Raw genomic sequence first — 24,897 nt, forward strand, 5'->3', positions numbered from 1 at the left:
TCCTGTTCTGATGACGTCAGATTTATTTTAGTTATTACTATTATAATTTTTTTTAAGTCTATATATTTTAGCTTTAGTTATTTTAGTACATAGTTAAACTAAATGAAAACGAGTTACCTTGCCAACTACTGTAGCACTACTCTGAAATTAGTTTCCTGTTCTGCTGATGTCACTCAAAAATCATTGTCTTAATCAGTATTTTTGTCCTGATTTCCAGTAAAAAATATCTGAACATCTTCAAAATAGGATCAATTTACTTATCTTGAATTAACTTTATTTTACTTAGCCTACTGGCAAATAGTTTTTCTTGCTTTAATCATAAGCCTCACTAAAGATAAGGGACAGATACCACAACAGAGATCACATAGCTAAAAGGGGAGCAAGACAGAGATGAAGAATACAAAAAAAAGAAGATGGAAAGACAGAGAGAAGGACAATTGAATAGAGATTATTTACTGCAGCGCACACCATACAGCACGCACCCTCGGCTATGCGCTGTAATGTATCACAGTGAAATGCCGTAGATTTTATCAGCCATCAGAATCAATGCCAGGAAGAACAGAAACTGGCCTGCAGAAGACTCTGCATCTGATACATACCATTAGACACAGCCCCATATTCCTAAAGCCCTCCGGCTCTCTGAAGAACAGAAAATCTGTCGCACGTGTTTGTGACTCACCACACGTCCTCGGAATCTTCATCACACTCTGCCCCAAACTGACAAATGTCGCACGTTGATGTCTCCTTCTGACTGATCTCTGCTGAACCCTCGTTAACTGGTGAGAGCGAAAGAGAGAGAAAACAGTTGAGATAAGGAATATATATATCATGAGGAATACAATTTTCCAGTGTCTTTTCATAAGAGTTTCATATAAAAGTGTTCTAATCAGAAACTGTAAGTAAAGAATGTGTGGAAAAACAATAGATAAATTACTTGTGAACTGAATGTTTTTATTGTGCTTAATTTTCAGTTAAAGGTGCTACAGAGGATCTTTTCGTCGACTGAGAAACCAAAGACTGTTACTGAGTTTTTGAAATGAGCGCATGCGTAAGAACAACCCCCCTCCTTCGAGGGAACGCCTCCCAAAACTCGTAAACACTCGTATTGGAACACGAGTGTTTACCACCCGCATTCGCTGTGTCGTGTTAGTGGATTCATTATGTCGGACTCACCGCAGGTAACTCATAATCTGCAGTTGTTACTCCTGTCTCCTGACAAAAACATTGCATGCGGCGCCTGTGGAGTGTGGAAAGTTACTGGAGCGCGCAGCCGCACTCGTCTCTCACAAGGAACGTCATGGCAGTGATTGACAAGCCAGAGGGCCAATCGCGTAAACGATTGGCTGATGTTTTTAAGGCCCTACCTCGTGCACAGATGATGTATATTAATATTATTCCTTTCAGTGCACCTAATAAATTGTCTTTTATCAGTTAGTAAAGACAGTTTCAAGTAATATTGCAAAAATGTATAAAACAAAACATCCTCTTTAGCACCTTTAAGTAATTACAAATGTCCATCTGTCCATTCTCCACAACGCTTTTCCTTTCTAGAGTCGCAGGGTTGCTGCAGCCGATCAATTACAAATGTCATTTTGTAAGGTTATGTAAATAGTTTAAAAATATTATTTATGTTTATTAAGGATACATAGAATGCTTGCTATGAAAGTAGCCTTGGCAACACAAATAAGTTGGCCATTTTATTCAGAAAAAATTTTTTATTTCCATCACAGTATGTTACATGTATACTTAAAGTGTTAGTTCACCCAAAAATGAAATTTCTGTCATTAATTACTCGCCCTCATGTCATTCCAAACCTGTAAGACCTTCGTTCATCTTCAGAACACAAATTAAGATATTTTTGAGTGTTTCTGAACCACACATAGGCAGCAATGTCATTGTACCTTTTTGAGGTCCAGAAAGGTAGTAAAGACGTTGTTAAAATAGTCCATGTGACTACAGGTGGTTCAACCTTAATGTTATGAATAATGAGTCGGCATTTTGACGTAGAACCTGGAAGCGCTGTATTGTGTTCACTATGTCAACAGCGTAGGAGATTAACAGGGGAAAGAAGAAATTGTTGAATAAAGTTGTTATTTTTGTTTTGGTTTTGCGCACAAAAAGTATTCTCGTCGCTTCATAACATTAAGGTTGAACCACTGCAGTCACGTTGACTATTTTAACAATGTCTTTACTTTTCTGGACCTCAAAAGGTGCAATGACGTTGCCTATGGTTCAGAAACCCTCGGATTTCATCAAAAATATCTTAGTGTTCTGAAGATGAACAAAGGTCTTACGGGTTTGGAATGACATGAGGGTGAGTAATTAATGACAGAAATTTCTGGGTCAACTAACCCTTTAAAAATATCCTGTAAAATTTACTGTAAAAAATGGCTGTGCCAGAAATCCACAATAAAAATATGCTGACAATATTTCAGGTATTGTATTGGGGCCTGTATATTTGACAAATTTTATCCGTATATGTCATCAAGTGATTTAATGTTAATACAAATCTACTTGAACTACCAAAGTTTGTTTTGTACCTTAAAATGTACTAATTTATTTTATTTTATTTTTTAAAAGTTAACATGGCCAAAAGTTACCATAGTTGAAAAAATAACTATAAATATATAGTGTACCATGCAATGGTTTAATCTATAATGCTTTTACATATCAGAAAAAGCATATGTAATCCTAATTGAATCTTGGAATGTTAGAGGTTTCTAGATGACCATATGTAGATGACGGCAGAAGCCATGATGTGTACGGTTAAATAATTAGTTTATTATTGCTGGGCACCAGCCCACTGGCTGCAGTATCAGCCAATTTGCCCCTCTACAAAATAAAAACGTAACCGTAAAAGTGATTTGTGATGGGTTATTGATGGCAAACAGCCAGAGACTCTTCCGTTAGCCCTTGCCTGCATGAAAATCCGACATTACCGCTAGTTTATCAACACAGAGATGAAGACACCTCACCTTAGTGGTTTTATGCCAAAGAAATGAACAGTATTGGTGTGTATTTGCAATGTAATCTAAGCTTTAATATGGCACATGACTAAAACACTTCAATTAGGGCAGTGCTAATTGCAAATTTGCAGTGCTTGAGCAGCAATTGGCAGTAAATGAAAAGATCTAAGTAAACATTGCATGTGATGGTTTCTAGAGGCTAAATATGGGTCAAGCAGCAGCTTTTAGCTTGAAAAAATAGCTGGTTTGAGTGGGTGTAAAGGAACTGCTTGATTTTCCACACATTATGGAGTATGAAGGGTCAGATCTGAGCTGCGATCACAGTGTGATCACATTCAGATTCAGGAAGAAAAGTTTGCATTTTCAGGCCCCGAAAACGCTGTCGTCTTGTAAATGAATGGCCAAAATGCATAAAAAGTTTTCCGTTTTTTGTTGCAAACTGTGTTGTGTAGTGTAAATGGCCCCTAAAATGGAGAGATTAGCAATGAGCTAAGATGCATTTGAAGAATTGTGAAGAATCACCTTCTTGTTGTCGCTTACTATCAAATTCAGAATGTTAATATTTGCTCAAAATCCATTGTGAGTAACTGGAGGAAGCACATTTTTAAATCAGTTCATCATGCTGTATTATGAATCTGATAGTTTGAGGTATAGCTTCCCACGATTTGCTGTAATTGCCAAATCGAACTCGACAGCTCTGAATATAAATCATTATTGCATATGGGCTACTCATAGCAAGAACATGTTTCTGAACACAGAATTTTTTAATGTATTTTCTCAATCATTTACTTCTAACAAAAAAATTAAAAGAGCAGTCTCTTTAATGCGTACCTGCGTACGGATATGTCTATATAGTAGGTGAAAAACAGTGCGTAGTGTGTTCGAATTCACAGTATAGGTTTTTTCTGTCATTATCGTTGTGTGTGTGTGTTTGAAGATTCTTGGGTATCGCTGCTCAGTTATGTGAGGCAGAGCAAGAAGGAAGTGTTGTGTCCACGTCGATAGAACATATCTGATTCTGAGTGTGTATGTGTGTGATTTAGAATGTATGAGCCAGAGCTCATCAATGATTTATACTGAGACATTAAAACATGTTTGATCCTACTAGAGGAGGGCCAGTGCTTTCCTCGAGCTAAACTCTTCTCTTGAGCCACGCTGATCTGTCTCTAAACGGCTCATCCCCTCCATCCGTCTCTCTTCCTGCCCTTTTCTATTTCTCTCCCACAGTGGCTACATTTGTTCACTCGTTCTATACTTTCTCCCTCTTGTATGGCTTTCAGATGCTTTTATCTATCTGCTTTGGTTTTGTATCCTCTCTTATTTCATTTCTTTTCTTCTCATCCTCAATTTCCTGTTCTTTGCTCTTTGAGCCACGTTCTTGTGTTGTTCTGTTCTTCTATTTTTTTGTTTTGTTTGCCAGTCCCTGTTTATCAGCTCCTGATCAGTTATAGGGATGGGCAGGGTGGCTGACTAGCTGTCCAACAACAGTTGAGTTTCTTCTATTGCTCAGAAAATACTACAACAAAATGTATCATGATTTCTACAAACATATGCAGCACAACTGTTTACAACATTGAAAAAAATAAGAAATGTTTCTTGAGCATCAAATCATAGGGTTGCCAACCGTTCCGTATAATACGGAATCGTCCCTTATTTAAGGCATCAATGAAGCAATTTGTCCCGTATTCTCGGGTATGTTCTCTAAATTGAGAATCGCCAAAAACAACCACGGCGACGTAAAAGTGCATTACCAACGCCAACAGATGAAAGGATTCAATGGAATCAATTCAATGGAATCAATTCAATGGAAAGGATTCCGGAAGAGAAGACAATGCTGAATAAAGTCGTAGTTTTTGTTATTTTTGGACCAAAATGTATTTTCAATGCTTCAACAACTTCTAACTGACCCACTGATGTCACATGGACTACTTTGATGATGTTTTTATTACCTTTCTGGACATGGACAGTATACCGTACATACATTTTCAATGGAGGAACTGAAAGCTCTCGGACTAAATCTAAAATAATTTAAACTGTGTTCCGAACGGAGGTCTTACGGGTTTGGAATGAAATGAGGATGAGTCATTAATGACATAATTTTCATTTTTGGGTGAACTAACCCTTTAAGTAGCCTAACTTGTAGCGTATGCTATTCTTGGACCTCAATATTGAAACACAAAATAGTAAAGTCTCAAGCGCCAAAAACAGCCCATACTAGCTACTTCTCTAAGTTCTAGCTACTTCTCTTTAATTGAAAAATATGCATTTTCATTTGATTTTTTTTTATTTCAAACTTTTAAGTGCCATTGTTTAAGAAAATGCTTTATTGGCTGAAATTTCAAAGATATTCAGTTATTATGCTTTCAAATTTTATGCCATCTATGTAGGCCTATCTTCCTGACTATTTTTTTTTTTTTTTTTTTTGAAGTTTATGGTTTTGAATAGAGGTTAATGTTTAATATCTGTTGGTGTAACTATAGAAAATGGGTAAAATTCAACAATTTGAACATGGAGCCACATTATATCTATGGGATTGAACCATATTATAGGGCCTTTAAAATGAAGATTACAAAAGAAAAGTTTATTAAGAATGAGAATATAGACGGATATTGAGATATCTTTAATACTTTTAGAATTACAGGCACACAAACTTTGGAAAAATACCATTTATAGCACTCAGACAGGAATATTCAATTGTGTTGATAGAAAAAAACAAGATACATTTCTAGTTTCAACATTATTTGTTCTTCAGAAAAATGTGCGACCATTGAAAATGTGTACCAATTTACTCATGGAGGCACATTGAGATCCCTTGAAATTAACCATATTGGGTCTTAAAAATTAAGAAAAGATATGTTTGTTAAGAATTAGAATCTAAAAGGATATTAAGTTATCTGTAATATGAGTTACAGAAATGCAAACTTTGGGCAAGAAGTGCTTTTTGCCATTTTTGAACTGTTGGCATACAGTTCAAACAGTGCAACAAAGATTGCTAACGTCAACAGATTTAACTAAGCAAGCCTAGCAATCTAAAAAAATAAAATAATGATGTTGTATTAAAGTCATTTTACTCCCCCTGTAATCTGACTCCAAATCTCGGGTGAAAATTGTAATTCTGATCCCCTTCTACAAAATATTGGATTACTCAGTAAATATACTGATTTTGACACGAAATTTCCCAAATGTGTTTATATCTGAGAACATTTTATACATCTTTTATACACATACTTAACTGCAGATACTGAAATGACATACACTGTGTGGTACAGTACAAATATTTTGAGTGTCCCTCATTCTGTCTCTTATTTTCCTATAAAGAACCACGATTGTCCCTTATTTTCCTTTCCAGAAGTTGGCAAACCCTATCAAATCAGCATATTACAAATCAGCCCTCAAACACTGTAGTTGTATCTGAGGCATAGAAAAGTTTGGATTGTGTTGTCGTCGGCATGTCGAGAAGACACTGTTTTCTGTACTGAGAATCCACTTTGCACACACTGGCAAAGAATGAAGACTCATGCTGGAATTGATACGAAAACAATTATGCCATTGTTAATGTTCGTATCACTGTGTATACAAGTGCTGTGGACACCTCCGGAGCTGAAATTCAGATATGGGTGTTTCCGACAGGCTGTAAGGAGGAGTTTAGAGAGACTGAATCTTCGAATGAACCGTGGTGATGTACGATGTATATTATGAGAAAATGTAAATGTTTTTGACCTTTGATGCATGTAAATTTATTGTAGAAGACCTCCAAAACAAAATTAGGAAACTTTAAAATAGCATAATAGGGGCACACAAAAATCTTAGTGTAATAGAAAGTGAATCACAAAATGCAAAATCAGTTAAAGTAAACACAGCTGTATGTCTCACAGTAAAGGCACTTTCACATGACTCACATCAGCACTGCCCAATAAATAGAACTCTTAAGAGAGAAACATCAGCTATAACCTCCAGTGGCAGAATGCCAGTCAAGCATTGTAATGCGTCGCCCAAAGTTTAAACATTTTTAAATTTGACCTCGTTTGCCATGACCTTTTGAGGCACAGCCGGTGATTACTAAAAAATTCACAGTAGTGACCTTGTAAAACTGGCTTTCCGTAACTCTGCATTGCCTTACATGTAGTGGCTAAAGGGCACATGATGCTTGCATTGAAGACTTAATGTGAGTCATATGAAAGGCTGATGTTCCAAATGGAATCCTTACTACTTTCTGAATACTGCACAGTATACAATGTACAGTGCCCACATTTGTTTTAAAATAGTAACTGAATCAGTAGCCAGTTTTCCTCAAACATGGACAAAATTGAAATAAAAACTTTTTATTTATCATTTTGCTTTAATTTTGTCTAAGAATGTTATGACTTTTTGCAGTCCGATCAAATAATGAGTGAAAAAAAATCATGGCTGTAATTACTTATGGTTCATTTTGGAAATGGAAAGTCAAGCAGGATAGGATACAGTCAGTGGACATTTGGGCAAATGTAGTAGGTCATCTTCACTATCAAAAAAACAAACAAAAAAAGGTACAAAAGCTGTCACTGGGAGCAGTACTCTTTCAAAAGTTAAAGTATTAGTTCACTTCAGAATTTAAATTTCTTGATAATTTACTCACCCCCATGTCGTGTCAAGATGTTTATGTCTTTCTTCAGTCGGAAAAAAAATTAAGGTTTTCGAGGAAAACATTCCAGGATTTTGTCCCAGGTGCCGTTTTGCATTGCATTGTGATGCGATGTGCCACACATTACATAATCAAGTTGGAAAGGTCACAACATCTCATTTTCTCCTCCAACTTCAAAATCGTCCGACATCATTTTTTTTACCTTTTTATGTATAGGGTGTTTGACTTGGTCTTTGCACGTTGGCTTTGTAAACACTTGCTCGGTATTTCCGCCTACGTCACGCGTGACCTTTCCAACGTGATGATTGCAGAGCTAGTGCAAGACGAGCATTTGTGGTTAAAAAGTATACACTTTAGAAAATTACTGATTGTTTCAGTAGATAAGACCCTTATTCCTCGGCTGGGATCGTGTAGCTTTGAGGCTGCTTTTGGACCTTCAACCTGTTGGTAACTGTTGAAGTCCACTATATGGAGAATAATCCTGGAATGTTTTCCTCAAAAACCTTCATTTCTTTTAAAGATGCCCTAGAATTAAAAATTGAATTTATCTTGGCATAGTTCAGGGGTCGGTAACCCAAAATGTTCAAAGAGCCATATTGGACCAAAAAAACAAAAAACAAATCTGTCTGGAGCCACAAAAAATTAAAAGCCTTATATAAGCCTTATATGAAGGCAACACAGGCTGTAAGTGTACATTAGCTATATTAGCCTACTATCAAAATGACTAAGTTGGCTACAAATACATAATGAGGTATTCCCGAGGAATATATTTAAAAACTGCTGAAAGCTACAGAAAAAAAGAAGCAAATGGATCGGTGCAATTCACAGAAACAGCTGGACATGGATTTGCAGTTATCATTTTGTGTCAAATTGTTGGATTTTGAGGTAATATCATTCCATATATATTGGATTGTTATATATTATGTTGACAAATCATCAATTATATATTTTTCATCTTATATTCTGCATAATTGTGTTTTAAAATAAACACTGACAAAAACTATACTATAAAACGATATGTTTTAGGGCTGGACAATATGACGATATATATAACATTGATATAAGTGATTACGCGGATTTAAACCTACCTATATTGTAGTTATATAAAATATTCACAGGCAGATTTGCTTTATGTATTTCCCCGGCGTCGAAATCAGGCACATATAAATGTGAGGAAACACGACTCCTGGCTGCATGTCAATATCCATGGATTAGGTTTATTTGACAAGTTGTAAGAAACACTTTCGAGTCCAACCTTTAGAGTTTTCTCAGTTTCCCCTATTAAATCCAGTCACGAATCAGGTTTTTTTGCCACTCAGACAAGCTGAGGGAGCGCGGCAGCGTGCTTTCGACGGGAAAGTGACGTCAATGCATACCCTCGTGCCGCGCTGAAACGTGTGTCGCAGGCTATGACGCAAATCTTCGTTGATAGAAATGTTGAAATTAAATATTTATTATACACATTTTTACAGCATTGGGAAACGTTAAGAATGTTTGTGTCATGTTTGTCCTCCTACAGAAACCATACATTTTTGAAAAAGCTCCAGGGAGCCACTAGGGGGGTGCTAAAGAGCCGCATGCGGGTTGCCGACCTCCGGCATAGTTAAATAACACGAGTTCAGTACATGGAAAGGACATACAGTGAGTCTCAAATACCATTGTTTCCTCCTTCTTATATAAATCTCATTTGTTTAAAAGACCTCCGAAAAACAGGCGAATCTCAACATAACACCGACTGTTACGTAACAGTCGGGGTGTACGCCCCAAATATTTGCATATGCCAGCCCATGTTCAAGCATTAGACAAGGGCAGGACGTCTGGATGTGCACAGCTGAATCATCAGACTAGGTAAGCAAGCAAGGACAATAGCGAAAAATGGCAGATGGAGCAATAATAACTGACACGATCCATGATTACATGAAATTTTTAGTGATATTTGTAAATTGTCTTTCTAAATGTTTCGTTAGCATGTTGCTAATGTACTGTTAAATGTGGTTAAAGTTACCATCGTTTCTTACTGTATTCACGGAGACAAGACTGTCGTTATTTTCATTTTTTAAACACTTGCAGTCTGTATAATTCATAAACACATCTTCATTCTTTATAAATCTCTCCAACAGTGTGTAATGTTAGCTTTAGCCACAGAGCACTATCAAACTCATTCAGAATCAAATGTAAACATCCAAATAAATACCATACTTACGCGATTAGACATGCTGCATGACGAACACTTTGTAAAGAACAATTTTGAGGGTTATATTAGCTGTGTGAACTTTGTTTATGCTGTTAAAGGCAAGCGCGAGCTCCGTGGGCGGGGAGCGTGAGCATTTAAAGGGGCTGCAGCCTAAATCAGCTCATATTTAATGATGCCCAAAAATAGGCAGTTAAAAATCTATGGGGTATTTTGGGCTGAAACTTCACAGACACATTCAGGGGACACCTTAGACTTATATTACAGCTTTTAAAAAGACGTTCTACGGCACCTTTAAACTGAAGAAAGAAAGACATGAACATCTTGGATGACATGGGGGTGAGTAAATTATCAGGAAATTTTAATTCTGAAGTGAACTAATCCTTTAAGTTCACAGTGTTTGGTAAAAAACAAACCGAAATTTAATGTATGATTTAACAAAAATCCGGACCTGGCTTGGCTGTTGGTCTTCTGTGCATGGCATGCAATGTGCGTGTTCGTGAGACTCTATTAGCGCCATAATTCACTCTGACTCAGAAAAAACACACAAAGTCAAGACTAAGAAAAACACGACATGAAATGTACTTTCTTCTAGGAGGTAAATATATCCGTTGTGTTTGTCGCAACAAGAAGTTATCGTGATCACAAATACGCACGTCGCGCAGCCATGAACGGAAGACCAATGGCCAAGGTCAGGATTTTTGTTAAATAATACATTAAATTTCGGTTTGTTTTTTACCAAACCCTATGGTATACCCCCAGAACACGTGTTGCATGGGATCATTCTGTGATACTTTTACATACTTTTACATAAAGCTTGTTGCTGGTTGCTATTCACTGCCATTATATGGACGAGCACAAGTGGGAGATTTTTTTTTTTTTAATTTCTCCTTTTGTGGTCCAAAAAGTAAAGAACAGCATACTGCATTAGAACACCAGGGTGAGTAAATGATGACTTAACTTTCATTTTATGGTGAACTATCCCTTTATGCAGCAGCGGGGTGCATATTAGTACCTTAATAGTACATATTAGTACCTAAATGGTCCATATTAGTTCCTTTTGATTTTAGATTTTGTACCTTTTTTTCTGAGAGTGTGTTCCCTGCATACAATAACTGTCCACAAACATACTATATACTGCTGAAATAGAGCAGTATGTTAGTATGCTATTCCAAACATAGAGTTTACTGCATTAAATGCTTTATCCCAGAATATAATGTGCTTGACTTGATCTTGATGAATGTACAAAACTTGATCAAAAATGCAAATTTTGATATAAACAGGCAACATTATAGCATGGTATAACAAAATGCTACTATTTCACATTTTATCTCTCTCTCCATTCCTTGTTTCACATTCATTCCCGATTGATTAGTTGAACTTTCTAATATTTCATAATAGATATATCTTCCCTCACTTCAGAGCATCCCTCCCTTCCCTCCCTCTCTCTTTCTTCTGTTTCTCTCTTTCTAGATCTTCCCATCACCCCATCCTGTATCTCTTTTTAATTAGCCATGCTCTAGAGTGAAATTCTTCATCCTGGATTCGCTTCATAAGTACCGCTGGCATTTTCACATCTATCAAGAGAGGCGGACAGAAGCTGCTGTCATCCAAACTCAGTATGAGCATCTATGTGTGTGCGGATGTGAACAGACAAAGCGAGATCATTATAGTAACGCTCCGTATTAATTAGAGACGAGTTGAAAATACTCACCATCATCCCCTGATCCAGAGCCAGCATCTACAAAGCAGAAAAACAGATGGTCAGGAACAGAAGTGTAATGTCCATTCGAACAGATTTAGTCGTGTTTTTGAACCAATTCTGAATGCATCTTACACACAAAATGACAATGTATTTGGTAATTACATTACTTATATTCATGCACACTCATAGATACAAAACGTGGCAATAATCATCCGTTCACACATCTAAAATCCATCTGTCTAATCAAGTCGATCCTTTTGCAAATCATTTGCATTAAACTGAAAATTCTGTCATCATCTACCCAGCCGAGCACGTTGTGTCTAACTTGTATGATTTTTTTTTCTTGTTGAACACAAAGTGCTTATTGATTACTGGCTGTCAATTTCAGTTGTAATTTTCACTTTATTAAAATTAATTAGGTTGGGATTTGAACCCCCTTTGCTAAAAAAAAAAAAAAAGCTAAATCATTTTAAAATCTTTTAAAAAAGGAAAATGCTGTAATGCTGTTTAATTAATAATGAAAAAAGAGGCATAATGTCAAATAGACCCCTTTGGAGCAGACGTCACAATTACGTCACTTGCAGCTGCGCGCGCATAGTGGTTGTAGAAAAATAGCGGTAACAATTGGAGGAAAATGTGCAAAATCCACAGAATAGGAGAAAAATGTTTTGTTGTGCCTCTGGATGTTGGAATCGGAATGCAAAAAAATATAGTCTTCATTTTTAAAGAAAACCATCGTTGAAAACGTCCTTTGAAGCTAAACAGAGACGTTTCACAGACTGGACTGATGAAACCTGCAAGGATTAGTCTATTAAAGCAGGAATTTGATGTAAACAGTAAGTCTACATAATATTCACATATGCAGTTCAGAGGACATACATGAAATAATATTTAAACCTATAACATTTTACATAGATAACTTTTAAACATAGCCTATAAAATTTTTATTTCACAATTCTCACTTTTTTCTTGCATTTGCGTGTTTATTACTCCCAGTTCAGACTTTATAACTCGCAATTGACCCTTCGCAAAGACCCGCCTCCCTTAGTTACTGTTGCTTGGTCCGACAAGCCGTGGCGCTATCACGCCACACGCAGTGAAAAATACATCGCGGAGCAAAGAGGATACTGACAACACGTCGACAGACAAGACAGAGCAGGTTACTTATGATATTAAACAAAGTCCCAGCTTTCAAACGGTGTAGTTTTTTTAAGAAATTCAAACAATAAAAAACGTTTTGTGGCTCTTTAATGTGTCGTGACAGATTGCTGTAGCGCCTCAGCTCAAGAGGCTCGTAAACCGATCATCTCTTACTACTAGTTCATGTATAGCATCAAATAAACATGAATGAACATGAGAAGGAATGTTGTTTCAAACGCAGAAAGACGTCAATATACAACATTTTTCAAGTTTAACTCCACCGAGGTTAATCTTCTAACTCCTGACTGCTTTGTCGGACAAAATGGTGGATTTGCCGTTCTGATTGGTTAGAACGCTTGTCAATCAAACTCCCTGTGAAGGGTCAATTGTGAGTTTATTTCACAATTCTGAGGGGAAAAATGTCAGAATTGTGGGATAAACTTGCAATTCCGAGGAAAAAAGACAGAATAACGAGTATATCTCACAATTCTGTTTTTCTTTGTAAGAAATGTGAGATATAAACTCCGATTTGCGAGAAATAAAAGTCAGAATTGTGAGATATAAACTCGAAATTAACTTTTTTTTATTCTTTTATTTCATGGCTTCCATAGACTGCTACTGCTCAACTGTCATTTTCTGCAACCAGGTAGGCTCCGCCCACAAAAATACATCATCGCTGTTTGCAAACACCATATTGGTCTATAGGGATAGTTCACCCAAAAATGAAAATTCTGTCAATTTACTCACCCTCAAGTTACTCCAAATCTGTATGAATTTCTGTGTTCTGGCGAGATCTGCTTGATTACAAACATTCTTCCAAATATCTTCCTTTGTGTACAGCAGAACACAGAAAAGGTTTGGAACAACTTGAGGGTGAGTAAATTATGACAGCATTTTCATTTTTGGGTGAACTATCCCTTTAAAGGGATACTCCTAAAATAAAGCACAGATAAACACAAACAAAGATTTTTAGAATTTCAATTTATCAATTTATGTGATTCCATATGCAAGTCCTGCATAGGACCTCCAAAGTTGATGCTTCATAAACCACGCAAAATGAACAAGAATATTTTATTTACTTTTTTTTCTAATACTTTATCATTTTGACCTAAAAAACATTGTTTCAGGCCAACTGTCATACAAGCGTTCATGAGCTCATACTTGCAGTAAACATCAGGATTTTGTGAAGTGTGATGTAAGCGCATTGTGAAGCTTGCAAGAGAGGTGATGGTCCTCTGTTCTTCCACATCACTTCTTGCGTGAGCTTCAAAATGCAGACGTAGCGCTTCACAACACTCTCAGGAACCTGTCTATGATTGTTGGCATATTACAGTTTATAGTTAAAAAAGATTAAAGATTTTTAAAATACTATAAGTATTAGTATTAGCATCGTTTTGCTTCATAAGATATTACATCCGGGACATCTGGGACAGCATGAGGGTGAGTAAATGATTTTTGGGTGGAGCATCCCATTGGTGCAATTAAAATGAATGTGACAGTTTTGTTGTTATTCATTATTGACAATAATTTAATAATCATTGTAATTATTTAATATAATTATGATTATTGTGTCACATGAGTGTTTGCTGCTGACAGATGGATGAGGGCAGATGAAGATAATGAGACAAATGAAAAGCAAACTGAAGGTCCATGAACAAAACTAAACTAAATGTGACATATTCAATGTATCTTATTTATATTTACCCATTTTATATAGCTAAATATATATTATATAAATATCCACCCATCCCATCCCTCCCCACCGCCCGCGGATTTGCACTATGCCACTTGCATAAGCTTATAGATCAATGCATTTTAGATTATGAGAAGCATAAATTCGGTCAATTTACCTGCCCCTGTAAAAGTCACATAAAGCTGTCACTTTGTTGGTTAGTTGGTCTCTTCCTATAACTGGTCAGTTCTTGGGCAGAATTTTGCCTCCCATGTGGTCCGTTTCATTCTGTTTAGTGCATGCTTATATTACAAATACAAATTCACCTGTTGTGCCATTTTCCCAATAACCACATTATCTGTTATGAATCTCTATAGCTTTATCTGAGTGCACAGACAGAGCAGAGGAGAACAATGGAAGCAATATCACAGACATCACGTGGAACAAAAGTCAGTGTGGCACAGTGCACTTCTCTCTTAGCCCTACTTAAAAGAGGCATTTATAGAACACTAACGTACACCAGAGGCTTCTAATTCTAGAACATTCCCAGGACTTAAACTGAGCTTTTATGAGCCCAATGTATTTGATTTGTGGAACTGAGAACTAGAGGGTGAAAGAATAAGAACTATAGAGGGAAATGTATACATTAGAGAGTAAGGGGAGGGAGGGAGGCTGGCTGGCTGTCACCTCATTTCCAATTTTTAATACTTATAAATCTGTCCTCCGGCTGCATCTGTACCTCTCAAAATATAAATAATGGAGTTTGTGTGCTTTCATTTGAGGTGAAAACAAAAAGTAGCCCCAGATAACCCCGCTTTCTCTCTCTCAAGTTCAAGGACACAAGCGCTATGACTAGACTGCGCTATACTCTCTCGCTCTCAGTCTTTCTCGCCATCCGCCCCTGGGCTTGACGGCAGCTTTGGGAAAATCTGACATTCATCAATTTGTTATGATGGAGAGGAGCAGCTTATAGCTCTGTGCCCTCCCATCAATCACCCCACCAATTATTCCCCGCCCAGAACAAATATAAATCTTCGTTTGAGATGGCCACAGGAAGGCGAGGCCTTAATGTGTTATTCCTTTAATTCCAAACTCTGCCTCTCTTGCTCCACTGCAAAAATACTTTTCTTAATCAGTATTTTTCTCTTGTTTTTAAAAGTAAATGGAGTATCTTAACCCTTCTAAGTAAGGGATAATGTACAGCAAGCTGGACATTATTGCAAAATAAGCAATTTTAGTTCAATCATGACAAATGCAGCCTCGGTGAGCATAAGAGACTTCTTTCAAAAACATTTTTAAAAATATTTTGTTCATAATGTTTAGATGGTGGGAAAAAGATAACAAAAAAAAAAAAGAAAGAAAAAAAAAAAAGCATACTGTGACTATGCAAAAAATGGAATGTGAATAGAAAGTAATAAGAAGAATTATATTGATTTGGAAAACACAAAGCATAAAAAACTAAACTTTGTGGTTTATGATTAAAACAAGAAAAATGATTTGCCAATAGTGGAAAAAAAACAAACTTAATTCAGGATATCATCTCAGAAAACATGTATTATATGAATTTGCTTCTCAGAAATATCTTCATGATTTCTTTCCTTTCAATTAATATTAATGCAATTCTCTGAAATGTGCAGTCTAGTAGAGTAAATTATGTAGGGCAAATGTGAACCAATCAATTATGTTCAATTATGACATTACTGAAACTGTAGTTTTGTATGGAACTTAATGGGGAGAGTAAAAATGTCGAAATTAACTACTATTTTATGTTTTTTTTTTGAGCAGGATGAGAAAAAAAAACTTGATAGTGTTTAATGTTCAGATATGTTGGGAACTCTTTCAATTACACCGGGTTAACACTGTGGAGAGCGTAGTTAAGAAAAATACATGAATCTGAATAAATTAATCCTGTCAGGGAAGCTTAAAAAAAAAAAAAACAACTTTGAGACTAATCGGGTCACTTAAAAATAACCTTTTAAAAAAGAACATTTCATAATATTAAAGTTACTTGAACAAATTGTTTTTGTGTAAATTAATCAGATCATGTGGAACCATGATTAAATCATGTAAATTCAAAACACATTTATCTAAAAAGAAAGACAAAATAAAAGAACAGATTAAGAAAACAACATTTTGCAATGTCCTCTTCCTCACCCTTTCAGTTTCTCACAGACTCTCTCTCACTCTCTTTCTCTTTCCCAAACTTCTGTGTCCCCTGCTGGGTCACAGGTAACACAAATAGTCGGAGGTATGCAAATAAGGCTGAGCTCGTTCATATTCATGAGGCTGTGGTTTTAATGAGGGACTCAATTACAGGACCACATTACACTGAACCTGTGACACTTCAGCTGTCTGAAATAGAAAGAGAGAGACAGAGGCTCTATGTATTCAGCATCTCATTTCTTCATTTTCAATCTGCGTTTTCATTCTCCAGATCATTCCTCGTTCCCTTTGCTGATCAGACCAATCCCCCGTGCACTCATGATCTTCCATAATTAGCCAAATTATTTGTCTGGGTCTGTCCTTTTGGTATTACATCAGACTGTCTCTCTCTCTCTCTGCTCGTCTCTCTCTCTCTCTCTCAAACTACTCTGTGGGGAGCGTCTAGATGTTCTGATGAATTATACTAATGATGACTTTTCCGATTCCATCTTCCTCTAGCTTTGCCCCTTTTCTCAGCACACACACACACAAACATGCGCGCGCGCACACACACACACACACACGCACACACACACTGGGTCTGATTTATAACTACCTCCCGCTATCTTTCTCTTCTTTACAAGTAATGGGTGATCAATTTGAGAACAGTGTGACCTGTGTTTATTCTTTCTCCAAACACACACAGATTTGTGTACACCCATATAGCACACACAATGATTTGTGGTCTGTGAGGAAATGTAGCCCACTTTACTTGACACTGATTACTGCCTTTGCCTCTGAACAACCCCACATCTCAGCATCACACACAGACACACACAGATGGCTGTTTTTCTTCCATGGCTGGGACTCTGCATTCCACATTCCACTGGTTTTTGTTATATATGTTGTATCAAACATAAAATTGACTAGCCTGATATGCAGGTTGTTTTAAACACATCTAGGCCTGGTTTCACAGACAGGGCTTAGATTAAGCCAGGGTTAGGCCTTCGTTTAATTAGGATATTTAATTAGTTTTTATAAACGTGCCTTAGAAAACATTACTGGTGTGCATCTTGAGACAAAACAATGGCACTGACATATATTAAGATATGGCAGTGCAAGTAGCTTTCAGTTAAAGCAGCTCAAAGATGCATTTTAGTCTTGGAATAGGTTTAAGACTGTATCAGCGCTCTGTGTAACCAGGCCTATTGTCTGTATTCCCTACTTAAAGGAGTAGTTCACTTTAAAATGAAAATTACCCTAAGATTTACTCACCCTCAAGCCATCCTGGGTGTATAGTACATGGCTTTCTTCTTTCTGATGAACACAATCAGAGTTATATTAATAAATATCCTGATGCATCTAAGCTTTATAATGGCAGTGAACGGGACCAACAAGTTTGAAGCTCAAGAAAGTGCATCCATCCATCATAAACATACTCCATAAACGTAATAAAGTGAAGCGATGCATTTGTGTAAGAAAAATATCCATATTTAACAAGTTATAAAGTAAAATATCTAGCTTCCACCAGACCACCTTCTGTATCAAGCTTACATAAAAACCTTTAAGTTACTAAAACGCTTTTTTCCGTAAGCTGATTACGGAAGAGATAGGACATAGAGTAAGCGTTTTGAACTGCGAGAGGCATTACGCTTTCTTCGTAAGTTGAATACGGAAGGCGGTCTGGCGGAAGCTATAGATATTTTACATTATAACTTGTTAAATATGGATATTTTTCTTACACAAACGCATCACTTCACTTCAGAAGGCCTGTATTAATCCCCAGAGCTGTGTGGAGTATGTTTATGATGGATGGATGCACTTTTTTGAGTTTCATACTTGTTGGTCCCGTTCATTGCCATTATAAAGCTTAGATGTGTCAGGATATTTATTAACATAACGCTGATTGTGTTCATCAGAAAGAAGAAAGCCAAATTCCTTGAAATTACACAAATTATAGTGTTGACTCCATTAAAAACCTATTACCCAAGTTATTGAAAGAAAAATAAAGATCAAACAAATATAATTTTCTATAATTTATGGGAATACCGTTCAAAAGTTTGTGGTCTTTAATATGTTATATGTTTTTGAGAGAAGTATCTTAGGCTCACCAAGCTGCATTTATTTGAGCAAAAAAAGTGAAACAGTAATATTGTGAAATATTATTACAAATTAAAATAACCGTTTTCTATTTGAATACATTTTAAAATGTAATTTACTTCTGTGATGGCAAAGCTGAATTTTCGGCATCATTACTCCAGTCTTCAGTGTCACATGATCCCTCAGAAATCATACTGATATGTTGATTTGTTGCTCAAGAAACATTTCCTATTATTATCAGTGTTGAAAACAGCCGCTTTTTTTCTTTGCTTTTTTTTTTTGGAAACCATGATTCGTTTTTAGTATTCACCAATAAATAGAAAGTTCAAAAGAACAGTATTTATTTGAAATAGAATCTTTTTGTAACATTATAAATGCCTTTACTGTCACTTTTGATCAATTCTGCTGAATAAAAGTATGAATTTTAAACATTCTTACTGACTTAAACTTTTGAAGAGTAGTGTAAGCTTATCAATAACTAAAAATATTTGATATAGCGTACACCTACTCCTGAATTTAAGCCTCTTTATACAAACCCGATTCCAAAAAAGTTGGGACACTGTACAAATTGTGAATAAAAACAGAATGCAATGATGTGGAAGTTTCAAATTTCAATATTTTATTCAGAATACAACATAGATGACATATTAAATGTTTAAACTGAGAAAATGTATAATTTTAAGGGAAAAATAAGTTGATTTTAAATTTCTTGGCATCAACACATCTCAAAAAAGTTGGGACAAGGCCATGTTTACCACTGTGTGGCATCCCCTCTTCTTTTTATAAAAGGCTGCAAACGTCTGGGGACTGAGGAGACAAGTTGCTCAAGTTTAGGAATAGGAATTTTGTCCCATTCTTGTCTAATACAGGCTTCTAGTTGCTCAACTGTCTCAGGTCTTCTTTGTCGCATCTTCCTCTTTATGATGCGCCAAATGTTTTCTATGGGTGAAAGATCTGGACTGCAGGCTGGCCATTTCAGTACCCGGATCCTTCTTCTACGCAGCCATGATGTTGTAATTGATGCAGTATGTGGTCTGGCATTGTCATGTTGGAAAATGCAAGGTCTTCCCTGAAAGAGACGACTTCTGGATGGGACCATATGTTGTTCTAGAACTTGGATATACCTTTCAGCATTGATGGTGCCTTTCCAGATGTGTAAGCTGCCCATGCCACACGCACTCATGCAACCACATACCATCAGAGATGCAGGCTTCTGAACTGAGCGCTGATAACAACTTGGGTTGTCCTTGTCCTCTTTAGTCCGGATGACATGGTGTCCCAGTTTTCCAAAAAGAACTTCAAATTTTGATTCGTCTGACCACAGAACAGTTTTCCACTTTGCCACAGTCCATTTTAAATGAGCCTTGGCCCAGAGAAAACGCCTGCGCTTCTGGATCATGTTTATTAGATATGGCTTCTTTTTTGACCTATAGAGTTTTAGCCGGCAACGGCGAATGGCACGGTGGATTCTGGAAGTATTCCTGAGCCCATGTTGTGATTTCCATTACAGTAGCATTCCTGTATGTGATGCAGTGCCGTCTAAGGGCCCAAAGATCACGGGCATCCAGTATAGATGATGATAACTTCAAACTCTTTGCAATTTTTCTCTGAGAAACTCCTTTCTGATATTGCTCCACTATTTTTCGCCGCAGCATTGGGGGAATTGGTGATCCTCTGCCCATCTTGACTTCTGAGAGACACTGCCACTCTGAGAGGCTCTTTTTATACCCAATCATGTTGCCAATTGACCTAATAAGCTGCAAATTGGTCCTCCAGCTGTTCCTTATATGTACATTTAACTTTTCCGGCCTCTTATTGCTACCTGTCCCAACTTTTTTGGAATGTGTAGCTCTCATGAAATCCAAAATAAGCCAATATTTGGCATGACATTTCAAAATGTCTCACTTTCAACATTTGATATGTTATTTATATTCTATTGTGACTAAAATATAAGTTTATGAGATTTGTAAATTATTGCATTCCTTTTTTTATTCACAGTGTCCCAACTTTTTTGGAATCGGGTTTGTACATTGATATTTATTATTATACAAGTATCTTTGTTCTCGATTGAATTAGCCACCTTTCTCATTTAATAAAATATGACAAAAATTGGGCTAATCTTAGAGACAGAGGACAAAAAGAGGACAATAGTAGCTGGACCAAAATACTTTGTGTGTGTGTGTGTTCAAAGGAAGTCACCTCTAATGAGAAGAAGTGTGTATCTGTGTGAAAAAAAATGTAAAGAGGTGGAACAAACCCATTTGCCATTATAGCATTACACAAGCCTGGTTGTGATTCCCCCGGAGCTTTTCTGAATAGGCTTCCTAAAGCTGTCTCTCTACACATCAGATAATTGATCAGATAATGAAGAAAAGGTGAAAGAAAGAGACTAAAATGAAAGAGAAAAACAATGGGTGAAGGAGTGAAAACAAACAAGAATCGTTTCTGGTATAAAATGTTATTTAAAGATTCAATTTCGGTGAGCATTAGAGTATCAGATCTTCAGCAGTGACTGCTCTCAGCACTGTGCTCTGTTTCTCTTTCTCTCTTCCACTGTAATATTGTACCAGTTGAGATGGGTTGAAATTGGCTGCCATTACAAGATCACCTAAAGTGTCACACTGTCAGAATGTCAGTCAAACCAGCTTCTCAACTGTCTCCCTGAGAAAAACAATCTGTATCCTGCACAAAAATGTCTTTGCAAAAGTAAAACATTTTTGAAATGTAAATTTTTCATGTTGTTCAGTAATAATTTGAGCTTTTATTTAAATCCTTATGGTCTGTTTCACACCACACACATTAGCAGCGTGTAAGGGGAGCTGCAACAGCAGGTGTGTGATGAGCTTTCACACTGTGTGTCTGCTGTATAGCAGTGAAATCCAAATTTCAGAAGCGCTCTCACCAATGTCACAAACTGTACTCAGATTTGTCAAAATGTCCACAATCAAAACCCAGAGATTGTAATATGAACTCAAACATCTGTCATTAAAGTCTTTAAAGACCAATTTATCTTTACAATTCATTTTAAATTTCAAATATAAATATAATTATAGCTCTAAACTCATACTGTACACAATTTTTTCAAAGATTATTATACACTCACTGGCCACTTTATACACCTTGCTAGTACCAGGTTGGACCCCCTTTTGCCTTCAGAACTGCCTTAATTCTTCATGGCATAGATTTACCAAGGTGTGAGAAACATTCCTCAGAGATTTTGGTCCATATTGACATGATAGAATCACACAGTTGCTGCAGATTTGTCGTCTGCACATCCATGATGCGAATCTCCCATTCCACCACATCCCAAACATGCTCTATTGGATTGATATCTGGTGACTGTGGAGGCTATTTGAGTATAGTGAACTCAAGAAACCTGTTTGAGATGATTTGAGCTTTGTGACTAAAAAGGTGTTATCCTGCTGGAAGTATCCATCAGAAGATGATCAAAAAGGAATGGACATGGTCAGCAACAATTCTCAGGTAGGCTGTGGCGTTTAAACGATGCTCAATTGGTACTAAGGGGCCCAAAGTGTGCCAAGAAAATATCTCCTACACCATTACACCTCAGCACGCCTGAACCATTGATACAAGGAAGGATGGATTCATGCTTTCATGTTGTTTACGCCAAATTGTGACTCTACCATCTGAATGTCGCAGCAGAAATTGAGACTCATCAGACCAGGCAATGTTTTTCCAATCATCTATTGTCCAATTTTGGTGAGCCGGTGTGAATTGTAGTCTTAGTTTGCTGTTCTCAGCTGACAAGAGTGTCACCCGGTGTGTCTTCTGCTGCTGTAGCTCATCTGCTTCAAGGTTCAAAAGCATTGTGCGTTCAGAAATGCTCTTCTGCAGACCTCAGTTGCAATGAGTGGTTATTTGAGTTAGTAGCTATGTTTCCACCTCCGTTTTCATGCGTATTTTGAAGTATCTCATCAGAAACGAGTGATGGAAACACTAAATTTCGAAAGACTCGCAAAAATGTTTTTTATTTCCGCATGGTTCCACTTGCTTGAGGTGGTTTTCGACTTACATGAAAAAGTTAGCCGTTTCCGGTTATTTACTGTTGGTTATAGGTTACCAGTACCACTGTCATCCGCTCAAACAACTTGATGGAAACGCACCTAATTCACATTTGATTTTTTTGGCTTTTTTTGTTTGTGAACTTTGAAAAGAGTCGCTTCACATTTAGATGTAAACCCAGCTACTGTTGGCTTTCTATCAGCTGGAACCAGTCTGGCCATTATCCTCTGACCTCTGGCATCAACAAGGCATTTTTACACAGAACTGCCACTCACTGGATATTTTCTCTATTTCGGACCATTCTCTGTAAACCCTAGAGATGGTTGTGTGCGAAAATCCCAGTAGATCAGCAGTTTTTGAAATACTCGGACCAGCCCATCTGGCACCAACAACCATGCTATGTTCAAACTCATTTAAATCAGCTTTTTTCACCATTCTGATGCTCAGTTTGAACTTCAGCAGGTCATCTCATGTCTACATGCCTAAATGCATTGAGTTGCAGCCATGCCATTGGCTGATTAGATACGTTAATAAGCAGTTGAACAGGTGTACCCAATAAAGTGGCCGGTGAGTGTATATCCCAGTTTTACAAGTGTCATTATCAGCATTCAGAACCAACTGTGTCTGTATTTCACTCGACACCAGGTGCATTCGTCACTCTCACTAGTCATTAGCCATCAGTGAATGATCATTACTTTAGCTTATAATCGCTGTTATTTCCTCCGTGGTGTGGCTCTAAGGAACCCGAGTACTGCCACAAGTCAGAACTCAGATTGAACCCAGCTGGATGTTTCACTGTGGAATGTTGCGCCTCTGAGCATTGAGGGCACGTGGTCATATCACTGCTCCCTGCTAATGGGAGTTTGCAGTTAAATTTATCTTTGAATTTGTTGCACTTATTGGCAAAGCTCTAATGCCTATGCGTGAAAATAGAGCAATTATGAACCTAACCTAATACTTTTTTTTTTTTTTGAAGGAACACTGGTTCTTTAAATGTGCAAAACGACCGAGGTTCAATTCCCTTGTGCAACTGTATTATCAAAGATAAACATACATACATACATTGATTTATGTATGTATTGTGTGCATGCATTTATTTATTTATTCATTTGTTGGTTGGTTGGTAAATTGCATTCAAAATTCACTTTCCTAAAGAATCTGGCCACAATCATTCATTTTTATGATGTGGAATCGAATTTAATTATTGTCAAATCTCTGTTTAAAACTGGGCCAATATTGAAATATTGAACCCAAACTATCTATCAAATATTTATACATCCTTAAAAATGTATTTAGTCTTAACACGTTGTTGTTGTTTTCATGTTTAAAAACATAAATCTTGCTTCTGCTTAAACTTATGTTTTGGGTACATTTTGAGCCAAGAAAGAAAAATTCAAAATAAATTGTAAGAAAAATAAACTCAATTTAAGATATTCTCTGAAAATGTCTTTATGGCTGGTTTGCTCCTCAAATAAATTTATCTTGTTTTAAAGATTTTTAGATTAGTTTCACAGGACAACAATACAAACAAATTATTAAGAATTAATAAATTAATAAAAAATATTTTATTTCCAAAGATTTGGTAATACTACAATAAGGTCAACAATACTACAAATTATTAAACATTGGTAAAATTAAAGAATATTTGAACAACATTTATTAATCTAGATTAAAGTTAATTCATAAAATACTGTTGTTTTTTTTCATAATACATTAGCAAATGTAAATTTATACAACTTTAAATGTTAAAAATATATTAGTATGAGAGTATTTAGAAATGTAGCATTGTTCATTGTTAGTTCCTGAAACCTAATGCATTAACAAATAGAACCTTATTGTAAAAAGTGTTAAAGGGATAGTTCACCCAAAAATGAAAATTATCCCATAATCTACTCACCCTCAAGCCATTCTAGGTGTAAATGACTTTCTTCTTTCAGTCAAACATAATCAGAGATATTTTTAAAAATATTCTGGCTCTTCCAAGCTTTATAATGGGAGTGAATAGAAGCCTAACCAATATTTTGAAGCCCAAAAAAGCACATCCATCAATCATAAAAGTATTCCATACGGCTCTAGAGGGGTTAATAAATGGCTTCAAGTTTTTGTTCTAAACTAGAATTTTGTTCTATTCTAGTTTATAAAGTTATAAATATGGATATTTTTCTTACAAAAACACATCGCTTTGCTTCAGAAGGATTGTATTAACCCCCTGGAGTCGTATGGATAACTTTTATGATGGATGGATGTGCTTTTTTTTGGAAGAGCCAGACAATTTTTTAATATAACTCAGATTGTGTTTGACTGAAAGAAGAAAGTCATATATACCTAGGATGGCTT

General features: G+C 36.4%; 1 protein-coding gene across 1 annotated transcript in view; it reads right to left on the reverse strand.

The window, feature by feature from the left end:
- tmeff2b (transmembrane protein with EGF-like and two follistatin-like domains 2b) overlaps nucleotides 1–24,897 on the reverse strand; it is a 90,893-nt gene that overhangs the window by 27,902 nt on the left and 38,094 nt on the right. The window contains exons 4-5 of the mRNA XM_048200430.1: nucleotides 11,493–11,519; nucleotides 680–776 (exon numbers count right to left, since the gene is read on the reverse strand). Coding sequence (XP_048056387.1) covers nucleotides 680–776; nucleotides 11,493–11,519 — 124 coding nt within the window. The remainder of the gene's footprint in view (nucleotides 1–679; nucleotides 777–11,492; nucleotides 11,520–24,897) is intronic.

This window comes from Megalobrama amblycephala, linkage group LG8, assembly GCF_018812025.1.
Source record: "Megalobrama amblycephala isolate DHTTF-2021 linkage group LG8, ASM1881202v1, whole genome shotgun sequence".
In the NCBI taxonomy this organism is placed as follows: domain Eukaryota; kingdom Metazoa; phylum Chordata; class Actinopteri; order Cypriniformes; family Xenocyprididae; genus Megalobrama; species Megalobrama amblycephala.